Source organism: Dreissena polymorpha, chromosome 4 (genome assembly GCF_020536995.1).
Source record: "Dreissena polymorpha isolate Duluth1 chromosome 4, UMN_Dpol_1.0, whole genome shotgun sequence".
NCBI classification, from domain to species: Eukaryota; Metazoa; Mollusca; class Bivalvia; order Myida; family Dreissenidae; genus Dreissena; species Dreissena polymorpha.
Genome location: NC_068358.1, coordinates 130,829,600 through 130,842,187, shown reverse-complemented (window position 1 = coordinate 130,842,187; position 12,588 = coordinate 130,829,600). Strand labels below are relative to the sequence as shown.

The 12,588-nt window shown below is 32.3% G+C and overlaps 1 protein-coding gene across 3 annotated transcripts; it reads left to right on the top strand.

Annotated features, from left to right (window-relative positions):
* Positions 1 to 569: 569 nt before the first annotated feature.
* On the top strand, positions 570 to 11,317 carry LOC127877720 (protein shisa-5-like). Of its 3 annotated transcripts, XR_008048592.1 has the most exons (4): positions 570 to 730; positions 2,048 to 2,217; positions 10,916 to 10,950; positions 11,209 to 11,317. XR_008048592.1 is itself a non-coding variant. In XM_052423856.1 (3 exons), exons 1-3 carry the CDS (start codon positions 685 to 687, stop codon positions 11,291 to 11,293), a joined length of 336 nt encoding a protein of 111 aa, XP_052279816.1. In that variant the 5' UTR covers positions 570 to 684; the 3' UTR covers positions 11,294 to 11,306. The 3 variants fall into 3 exon arrangements, 2 of the variants coding, with proteins under 2 accessions (XP_052279816.1, XP_052279815.1); XM_052423856.1 differs by lacking the exon at positions 10,916 to 10,950 and having other exon boundaries at positions 2,048 to 2,252; positions 11,209 to 11,306; XM_052423855.1 differs by lacking the exons at positions 10,916 to 10,950; positions 11,209 to 11,317 and adding an exon at positions 2,508 to 2,735 and having other exon boundaries at positions 2,048 to 2,252.
* The last annotated feature ends 1,271 nt before the right edge of the window (positions 11,318 to 12,588 follow it).

Here is a 12,588-nt window from a genome sequence, read left to right as displayed (position 1 = left end):
GCCTGCTATACTCTGAACAAGTATTGTTTCTTCTCAGAAAACTGGCTTAAGTGTCTTACTAAGCTTTAGACTTTGAGTTTCAGTGCAATCAATCTAAAATAAATTAGTCAAATTAAATAATTATTTGTAAAAAATAAACATTCTGCACAAATTTAATTATTTACTTTACCTGTGTGCATGAATCATTTCAGTCTTGATAGTTAGTGAACTATGTCAAAAGCACCATAGCTATGAAACACTTGTATTTTGAATATGTCAATGTTCCACAGAAATGATGCTGATGAAAATTCGACACGATGATGAATTACTAGATATATTTCTAAATTCCATTTCCACCAACAATTCGGTTATTCCACTACAAGTTCAAATGCTTCGTACACAGTTGAAAATAACACTATTCCACTCAACAACCGTGACACATGTACTCAATTTTTCAACTTTTCGCAATTAAAATTGTCTCCTACTGTTATTGTTGTTGTTGTATTTTTTAAAGTAGTTCAAAAGATGGCGACCATTAACCCAGAGATTGATTTATGAAATAAATCGTCTGCTGATCCAGAGTGTGAGCATGCTGTTGAACTTTGCTATCGTTATATCAAGGTTTTCATGTATATAAGATTTGTTCTCTGAGCGAGGCGTGCAACATATATTGTTGAAGAAGAAAGTACGCTGTGAAATAAAAATATGAGGCGATTAGCAGTGTTGGTGGTGATCATACTTGTCATCTTTGGTGAGTATATCGTAATAATTGTAACATTAATGAAAAAATAACGCTTTGTGTAATTTGTACATAGTTGTTAATTAAAAAACATGTTATTTCGTTTACATATAATGAATATTGGTCTAAACAACACGTGCAAGTAGTGTGATATGTTAAATTCGGTGTTCTTCGTATTGGATAGGATATTTTTTATCTTTTCATATTAAAAATACTTGAGTTTTACGGGATTTTTTTGTAGTAGATTTAGAAACTTTAGTTAATAATTAATTAATTAACGTGAATTAACAATTCTTGATTTTGTCATCCAATTGCTCTAATTTTAGACAACAAAAATGATTAATTAGTATTGTTTATAACATCTTACTGAACTATTTTCAGAAAATGAAAACAGTTAAGTATTGGTAATAACATCTTAATGAAGTATTAAAGGGACTGTCAACCACGAATGACGAAAACAGAAAAGTTCTAAAATATCGTATTTTTTACAATTGTTTGTTTATATTCATTAATATATAACGACTGGTATATTACATAACTTGAAAAAGTCCATATTTTCAGAATATTCGTAATAAAATTTCGCGATGTGAAATCGAAAGTACATCGCGAAAATAGGTGACATAACGATTTACACACTATAAATAACGCAAGCAGATTGATCATTTTATATATAAAATATATAAAATTCACTACGCATGCACAATTTGCATTCCTGGGTTCACCATGTGTCGATGATGATCAATATACTTGCGTTATTTTAAGTTAACTGGTAGTTACCTTGTAGACATGCCTAGTAAAATTATCGCCAAATACACTAAAAATATGAAAACTTAACAACTTTTTTCAAGTAATGTAATATATCAGTCGTGATATTTTAATCAATATAAACAAATAATTGTAAAAAATTCGGTACTTTAGAACTTTTCTTTTCTTCGTCGTCGTGGTTGACAGTCCCTTTAAGTTGACATGTATCCTAAGGTCCAAAAAGTCTGGTATTTAAGCACAAATCCAAATCTGCTCGACGGCTTCAAAAAATGTTTTATGTTAAGTTGTCGATGAGCAAATTAAATCAGGCGATGGATTTGTAAAAATTATATTGTTCATCACAAGTATTTATCACATGAAACTATAAGTAGGGAATATTGCTTTACACGCGCGAATTACGTACCGCAGTTTAGTTTGAATTATCTCACTGTAGAATATGAGCAATACAAAAGGTTTTGAGGCTTGATAAGTTAAATTATAAGACCGTGATATATATAACACATGAAGACGGTTGTTGAACATAATTAATACACGTATTTAATGCTTATGTTATTCATTTTGCAGTCGATGAAAGCCATGGTTTCCAGTGTTGCAAGGGGTACACAGACATTTTGGGAGAAGAACACCCTTCTCTGTTGTGCGAAGACTATTGTTGTTGGAATCTTAATCTGAAACAACTAAAAGTGTGTTGTAGTGACGAGTACAGAATGGTTTCCTCGAACGATAGAGATCAGGTGTCGTGCGTGAAAAGTTGGATAGAAGAATACATGTAAGCATCAACAATTACTTTATGACTAATTGTAACTCACATACAAAGCTTACCTCGGTTGAGTTGGTCAAGATAAATCGACTAATTAAAGTGCCGTTTTTTACATTGTATGTAATTTAAGCTTAATTGCGTTAAATGACGTGCACATGGTTTAAAAAAAATTCTTTAAACTATGAGTGTAACTTCCATAATATTTTTACTAACGAAACCAAACTAATATAATTTATGAGAAACGTGATATTTTTTTCATTGTAGATGGGTACCAATCGTTGGCAGTATTGTTGTTCTTGCCGTTATCATCGCCGTGGTAGCGTGTTGTTGTTGTGGATGTTGTTGCTGAGAACACTTTGTTGCAACTCTGACTAATGACAATCAACGATGATGTCTGTCATACAATAAATCGCAAATGTTTGTACACATATATATCAAAATGTTTATGAAATCAATTGTTATTAAATATATGAAATAAATACCTAAAACGTTCATTTCAAGCGATTTTCGAGTGCCGTAAAACATATTTATAAATGCACAAATATTTTCTCATGATAACAAGCAAACGTCCGGAAAATTAAACAAAGGCCGGATATATCTGAAACACATATAAACAAAATGAAAGTTTAGTTGCACCAGTATGAGATAAATATTGTTTTAACACTATGATATTGTTATAACACGTGCATGTTATTAACGTACGGGATGTGACTAATTTCTCAAATGTCGGACAACTCAAAAGCACTTAACACAACACACAACAAACAATCAGTAACACAAGCTCAAACATATCAGCAAACTTTTGGTCACCCCATTGTAATGGCCAATCCATAGCACTTAGGGTAAAATCTTTTAGGTTTCTAAATCTCATATTTGGTCAGCGGTTTTTCACAATATAGTTTAGTGTACATAAAAAACTATTTAAATCAAATAGAAATGACTGAAAATACCTTTTCCAATAATTAACATTTAAGAATAAAATGGTTTAAAGTGGACCGTACCTTCCGAACTTAAACCTTTTTGAAACGCAGTCAAGTAAAAAAGTTATATTTATCTTTGAACAACAATATCGGATCACCTTTTCCAAATTATAAACATGTTTGTACCACCGAAGCTAAGGTCAGTTCTGAGAATACAAGAAAAACGCTGCTACGATAGTGATGTTTATTGACTACGAAATTGTTTATAATAACGTTGCCTCATGTGTATCGTATACTAGAGAATGCGTAATAAAATCTGTAACATCATCAGACTTCAATGCATGCCTTTCTGGAGTTTACTTTCCATATGCGCTGCATATCTTATTTGTATATCACAGTCACAAAGAAGGCAAAACTTACAAATCAAGTGAAAACCTATGGCCAGTTACACTTTGTGACATTTTTCAAAACAACCACTTAATAAGGTGTAAGTGGAAACGGAACATGCGCCGTGTACAGATATCGTATAAACAAAGATATAAAGTAAACCTACATAACATTTTATATTAAAATATACTAAATTTCTGGTATGCCCATTAAGTAAGATAAAGGTTAGACGACACATCAATTATTGCTCCAACATAGCGATAATTCAAAATAATATAAATACTATTGTATAGGTTAAAATACTTTTCTGTGCATATAACGCCTAATAAGTATTCGCACATCAATATAAATTGGACAAATTGCATTTATACAAACATTATACATTGTAATTTTCAATTTTATCGCATATTTCCTTAACAAAACAAAAATATTTTTTCAATGAGGATAATTTAACCTCGACTCGAAAAGTATCATAAAGACACGTTAATGATAATGATGACATAGATTTGTGTAAAATACATGCTAATTTTTCGCAATCTATTTAAAGTAAAAAAGTATCAACAAGGCTTATAATACATTTATTACAAATATGAAATTACCAATATATACGTACACTCAGTTAAGCGATTTAATAGTGTTTTACTTGGTTAGTATATAAGAATATTTACACCTATTTAGCAAAGTAATTTCAGTAAAATAATCTTTACGATCCAATTACAAATCGCTTGGTAATTTTTTTGTGTAAATCATGCAACGCAGCAATCAAACATAAAAGCTACTTGCTTATAGTGCAGCGTCTTCCATTTTCACATCTTACCTTTCGAAACAGCAGACAGACTACTACTCGGCTCTTTCGGTCATTGGCGGCTCAGCTACTTCTTTAAAGTACCTCGGGTAATCTAAGATATAGTTTAATGAACCCCGGGTACAGAAAATACGCGTTAAGGCCTCCAACCATACTGCGGGATACTTTTTGTTATATTTTCCGAATCCCGGGTTATTGTAGTTTCCCTAAGAGTATCCTATGTACTTGTAAAAAGTATCTGAGCAGACACTAACTTATCGAGCGCTTCTCGGAGATGTGTACACATAAACGTATATCGGCAATTCGAATAATCACATATTTTTTACGCATTTGTGTTACATGGCATAATGAGACAAATTTATGGGACGTCATTTTCGTGTTATCGCGATTTCCTTACGCATGACTTGACTGTATTTTTATTGTCATTGTATCTTTTCTCGCCTGATGTATACGACCTTCTCTTAAATATGTGTACACAAGCGTTAAGTAAATGACTCATTACTTTAATTGGAAAGATACAAACGATTACTCGTTTGTAGATTGCCTGTACATTATGCAAAGTTTATCTGATTTCTAGACTATTTATGACAACATTTGCCCGACTGCCACATACATAAATATGTAATGCAGGATACATAAACGTGTAATTATATTGATGTAATCAAATATCAATTTGCCGATGTTGCACATTGGAATAGAAAAACATTTGAACGTGTACACATTTAATCTATTTGATATAGAATAAGTGTTTGTCATAAGCAAAACCAGTTAACTTTAAGACCTTCCATCTTTCCATATTAAATAAATAGCGCTTAATATATAGTCACTGAATATATTCATTGAATGTTAACGTTAAATGATGAAAAGTAATAAATATTTTTATTTATGATGTTGGTACTTTCAAATAAATTAAATTGATATGAAACATATCATCAGCATCATAGCATGGCTTTAATTATTGATCCAAGAGGAGACTTTTTTCATAAGAGTAACGTTCCTCACATCGACTTTGAGATGGTCAAATCACCCTTACTTGCTTTTGCTAAATGTACGCTCAGGAGCGGAGAACGATATATAGAGTCGCGTTCTGAGAAAACTGGGCATAATGCATGTGCGTAAAGCGTCGTCCCAAATTAGCCAGTGCAGTCCGCACAGGCTAATCATGGATGACACTTTCCGCTTTTATGACATTTTTCGTTTAAATGAAGTATCTTTTTAGCAAAAATCCAATTTAGGCGGAAAGTGTCATCCCTGATAAGCCTGTGCGGACAGGCTAATCTGGGACGACACTTTACGCACATGCATTATGTCCAGTTTTCTCAGAACGCGACTCTATAGTAGTTCTCTCTCAGAAAACAAGGTTATTTGGCTACCCGACGTTTTATTTTTGTTGTAAAGTTCATCCATCACTAGAGTATAATATGTCTGCAAAACGGATTACAATATTCACGTACTTTGTATAAAGATTTTGTTGAACACTAGAAACTGTTAGGTGTATGTGTAATAAAATTAATTTTCTTGTTAATTGAATAGAGCTGAAGTTGAAAAAATATTCAAATCAAATTTGTTCGTTTTATTTTAACAAAAGCGTATCTATGAATCAAATTAATAAATAAAGAGTGAAGTAGTCAGCAATACAAGGTACTAATCCTCACCACCAGAAAGCACTACATGTTCAGGAATGTGTGAATGGGAAAGGGCCAAAGTTAAATATGCTCTAGCTTTTAATGAAGTACTCGTAGTAGTACGGTGAACCAATTGGTCCAAATTTTATAGTTTGGTAACTCCAAAGGTCAGCACAAGATAATAGATGTAATAACCTTTGACAGTTCTTCAGAATCAGTAAGTACGTGTGCTTGACTTGGAAGACAGTTTAGAGTCTTGTTTACAGAGAGGCAGACACACATTTTATAAAGAATTGTTCGAGGTACATTGACTTAAAATCAAACTACAGGTTGAAAATTAAAATTGTCTACGTGTATCTGCAAGTTACATATAATACACATAATGCCACATTGAAAACATATCAAGTATACAGTAATATGGAAGGTGTTTTGAAATAATATTCTCTCTATATTTTTATAGACAAAAAAGAAGAACAAACAGACACATATACACTTAACATTTAATATACATAAGGCTTTAGTAATAGTATATGCTTGATTCAGACTGTCATGGGAATTTAAATTTAGCTAGAGCCCTTGGTGGTGCACTTGTCATAAAGGGGGCTTTGAAAAAATGAAAGTATAAGGAAGTGTTTTCGTACCCTCTATTGCATGTACTAGTAAAAGAGAAGCTGTAGACAATTCGAATATAACAATATTTAGGACGTGACTAACGCTAATGAAAGCTTTTTATGTTTTGGTTTACTTAGACATATAACGAAGATGTTTAACATAAACATGTTTAAACACCCATTAACATTAAACAGTATTATCGTTCGGTTAATAATTAAGTTTATGCTTCTCATGCGTTTAGTTATGCTAAGTGCACAAATTAATTTCTGCTGTTATGACAATGAAAAATATGTGATCGAATGAGTACAATCAAAGAAATATCCACCTTCGTTCTTTGTTAAAGTAATTCACAATGCCAGATGGATTAAAAACACTGAAATACAATCGTATGATTTCTTTCTGAATATTCCTATAAATACTATCCGGTCTAGAAGACTAACGCTTGTATATCAAGTATAACTCTTGTTAAGCCTGTGCGATCTGCAATAACTTATCTAAGACGATTCTTACGCACATGCGTTTAGCCTGTGTTTTTTTCCAACGACCGGCTCAAATAGTTATTAACTTTACTCTTTTGCTTTTAAACGAAGAATTATGTGTGAACCCAGTAATTGGGTTTCCTATTAACACTAAGATGTCCCAAACATTCGCACTTGGAGCAAATAAAACAATAGGCTTCTATTTTATATACCAGAAAACTGTTTTACATATTTCAATGAAAATATAGAGGATAATTAAGAAAGACTCTATAAATCTAATAATTATCAGGCCTATATTGGTAGACGTGAGTAAGGCTTGATGAATTGATCTGGTAATTATACTTTCTGAAAAATGGGTTAGGTGTTCTAAAAATGTCAACAATGTTTAGTTTCTTATCATCATTTCAATTAAACGCGCATAGTAGTTATTGTAAATTCCCGTCTCGCCTTTACTGTTTATCTTCTACATTAAATCCCTGGCCACTTTATTCAACATGCTGTTGAACTTTGCTATCGTAATGAAAAGGTTTTCATTTATATAAGATTTGCTGCCTAAGCGAGGCACGCTTAAAAATAATAAACTGTTGAATAAAAAAATACGCTGTGAAATCAAAATATGAGGACATTATCAGTATTCTTGGTGATCTGGCTTGTCATCGTTGGTGAGAATATCGTTAATAAAGATTTTGAATGTTGATTATGTTTATATAGTGGTTTATCACGAAACATGTACATTCGTTTTAAAATAAATTAATATAGGTCTAAACAACATGTGCAAATATGGTAATAACTAACATTCAGTTTATTTATTTATTATAGTCTCATCCAATATTTACATCTATCACAGCTTTGCACATATAAAACAATAAGATAAAACACTGGCCACTCATAAAATGAGTTATAAGAGACTTTTACTGCTTATCAATGTACTTTACATGACAATCAGTATGCATGTTAAAAGCTATATTGCCACGACCAATCTTACTTTTTGTCATTTAAATTCGTTGCCGAAAAATATCCAACACTGTAAATTGTGACATTATTTCACAAATAGTTAGCCACCAAGAGAAAACATTCCACCATCAAGGCATACCATGATAAGCTGATTAGTGGTGATAATACATACTTCTAACCTAGTACAAACTTGCAATCAGTTATCAGACTGAGGACAATTGCTCTATTTCAGACTGAAGGGAAGAAACTCCTTCGACCTTATTATTAAAATATATACTTTTAAGCCCTGCAGAGTCATCTTTCCTTCATTAACATTCAAATGTGCTAGGAAGCAAGTTGAGATTATTTAGTCCCATCATATACAATGTACTGTAAAAATGTCATTTAAGATTCATAAAATTGATACATTGCATATGATATGACCACTATACAAAGGCCCTAAACAGAGACTTTGATATATATACATATCAACATATATTGTCTGAACAATCAAACCCATTAACCATTGCTAATCATTGTACAAATAATAGGAAAACTGGAAAACATACTGATCCCTGACAAAAAGACGATGTTGGCCTAAATAAGGCTACTTGACGTTTTAATGGTACTAAAACAAGGCAACACTGGAGAATTTAAGAATTTGGTGTTGAAGAAGAAAGTGTTAAGACACAAGTCAGCTATTGATACATCATAGTTTTCCAGTTTATATTGCTAGGAAATAGAGAGCATCAGTTACTATACAATCTTAAAACCAACTATGCATATCTACAACCATGTTGAGTACAATTACTCAAAGATTAAAATACAAAGTATTACACATAGGTGAATAAAATACTAGTTGACCAGTTTGTTAAAAAGCCTCTATATAGTTATTAACATAAATAAAATGAGCGCAATTTAAGAATTTCAAAACAGGATTTGGCAGTTATTCTTATCAAAAGTGGGTCGGAGAACACAAGAATAGTCTTCTCTAACATTGACATATTTTCAAAGTTTGGATTAACTATACAGGCTTTCTGGGTAAGAACATGTGTTATATGGCTGTACACAGAACACTGAAACAGAACATGAGACTCATCTTCAATCGAGTCACAGAATGGACATTTGCGGTCATCAACATCTAAATTTTCATAACGCCCCGTTTCGATCCTAAGTTGTGCTACACCACACCTAAATTTACTAAACGCTGCACGATGATTTAAAGGCAGGATCATTTTACAATAGTTTTCAGAACCATAGATGTTTTTAAACATACAATATTTCCTAAGTTTATTACGCCCATTACCTCGACCACTTCGCTCACGATTTATAGTTGTATGCCAGTCTACTATATACTGTTCAAAAGTCTTGTCTTGTACAATTACAGGTAGTGCATAATTAGTATTCAAGATCCTCATATCACAAAACTCTTCACAGTTTAAACCGTTAAGCTTAGTTTTAACTAAATAGCACCAGTTTCTACAGTTACCTTTACCCTTGGATAGAGCCCAGAGTGCAATTCGTTTGTTAAGTCTGCATTCCTGCATTGCGGACAGTCGACACCAATGACTGCAAATACTTTTCCACTGTCGCGCAATAGTAGGAACCCAACCCATTTCGCCTGCTACAGCTGCATTGGGGGTATATCTACCAACCCCTAGAAAAAAACCTCATTGCCCGATTATGTACTGCGTTAATACATGAACAGGATTTTGTTCCCCAAACTGCCGCGCCATACTCTATCACGGGCCAAACTAAACTATCATACAACTTAGTATAGACATCGTATATAAACCCCCCTGCAGTTTTACATTTAGTAATAAGGAGCCCCAACGCCCGACTAGCACTCTGTGCAACCACCTTGGCTGTAATATTGAAGTCCAAATGTTCTTGCAATAAAATACCCAGGTAGGTATATCTATCCACGGTTTACACCACTGATATACCACATTTGAACACATTATCACATTGTTGGATACTATTAGGTCTAAAGTGAACAACATTACTTTTCTTATCGTTAATAACCATATCATTTGACGAACACCAGCTATCTAAATGATTTAACAATAATTGTAGACTTTGTTGACTATCTGCTAGTAATACAATGTCGTCTGCATATAAATCGTATTTCGTAACTTATATGCCATTTTATAACGTAATATTAAAAATATTCCAGTTTTACGCTTTTTCGTCGTTGAATAAGAAATGGTAATAATTAATTAATGAATTAACGTAAATTAATAATTATTTTTTATTTGATCTAATTGAACTTATTCTAGACAATTACAATAATAAATAATTATAATCTTCCTGAACTAATTTCAGAAAATGAACATACTAATTAAGGGTTATTACATATGAGTAAACTTTTTAAGTGGACATATTTTCTTAGGCTAAAAATGTCTGGTGTTTTAGCACAAATCCGAATCTGCTTCCAACTAATGTTTTCTTTTAATTTGTCGATGAGCAAATTAAATCAGGTGATAAATATGTTGAAATTGTGTTGTTCTTAAGTATTGACCACATGGAACAATATGTTGGAAATATATCTTTGCAAGTACATCTTACGCATCGCGGTTTAATTTTTATTATCACACTGTTCGCTATAAGATATACTAACGGTTTTGAGCTACATGAGTTAAATTAGCATGCGCACGATATATAATATATTATAACAAGGTAAGTCGGTTAATGAACATATTTTTATACTCTTATACTATGCTTATGTTATACATTTTGCAGTCAATGAAAGCCGTGGTTTCCAGTGTTGCAAGGGGTACACCGACATTTTGGAGAAGAACATTCTTCTTAGTTGTGCGAAGACTATTGTTGTTGGAATCTTAGTCTGAAACAACTAAAAGTGTGTTGTTGTGATTAGTCCAGAATGGTTTCCACGAACGATAGAGATCAGGTATCGTGCGTGAAAAGTTGGATAGAAGAACACATGTAAGCAAATTCGATTGCCCCATTATAAAATGGTAACATACATACAAATTGATATACAGAAGTTAACATCGTTTGACCAAGATTGGTCGACTAATTATAGTGCCAGTAATACATTGTATGTATTTTAAGCTTAATAAGGTTAAGTGACGGGTTCATGGTTTTCGAAACTTTTCTTAAAACCACGAGGGTCACTCGCATAATCTAAGGAAAAGAAATTATTTTCCTTCATGAGACAACATTATATTTTCTTCATTGCAGATGGGTACCAATCGTTGGCAGTATTGTTGTTCTTGCCGTTATCATCGCCGTGGTAGCGTGCTGTTGTTGTGGATGTTGTCGCTGAGAAAACTGTGTTGCAAAAAAAGGCTAATGACAATTAACAATTCTGACCTTCACACAATTAGTCACCATTGTTTAAAAACATCTTTCTAAAAAGCTGAATACATGTATAACATTTTGATATTGTTATAACCCGGTGCATGTTATTAACGTACAGTAGGTGACTAATTTCTACATGTCGGACAACACAAAAGCACTCAATACACCAAACAAAAGACAACTAGTTACAAACGCTCACACATATCAGCAAAACGTTGGTCACCAAATTGGAATGACTAATGTAACGCATTTTGGTTTAAATAGCTTGGATCTCTAAATCTCAGATTTTGTCAGCGACTGTTCACAAAATAGTTTAGGAAAACATAAAAAGTACTATTAAAATAAAAAAAGAAATGACGGGAAATACTTATATCTTTAATTATCATTTTACAAGTAAATGGTTTGAAGTTAAACGAAGTTTTTGAACTTAAACTTACTCGGAACGCGACCAAATACAAAATTACAAATACAAATAAAATTTCTCTTGGAACAACAATATCGGATAACCTTTACCAAATTATGAACGTATATGTATCACCGAAGCCAAGGCCAGTTCAGAGAATACAATAAAAGCGCTGTCACGATTGTGATGTTAATTGACTACTCAATTGTTACTGCTAATGTTGCCTATTGTGTATCGTATACTAGAGAATGCGTATTAAAATATATAACATCATCATACTTCAATGCATGACTTTCTGGAGTTTCTTTTCCATATCGATGCTTAAGAATAATATAGATATCCTTTATAGGTTAAATGATTCTTTATGTGCGTTTAACGCCCAAGTTTTTCTCTTTCATTAATATCCAGTCTAAAATCGAATTTATACAAACAGCAATGCCACCGACACGATTGTTCGAAAAATCGCATTTTCTGTAATATCGCATTATCCCTAGACATAACAAAAAAAAATCATTTAACAATGTGGGTAATTTTGGGTAATTTTTACCCAAACTAGAAAAGTATCATACGTATACGTTTATGATAGTTATGTATGAGATAGCTTTGTGTAAAATATATGTTGTTTTATTAATCTATTTAAAATATGAAATCATCAAGCTTCAAAAACATTCATTTAAAGTATGCAATTATAGTATATTCGCACAGGCTGTAAAGAAATAAATATTGTTCAACTTTGTCAGTATATAAGGAAACGTAACCTTTGTTTAGCAAAGTTTTTTTTGGTAACATAATCTTTAAGATCCGATTACAAATCGCTTGGGGAATGTTTGTCTAAATGAATCAAAGTCAAAATAAAA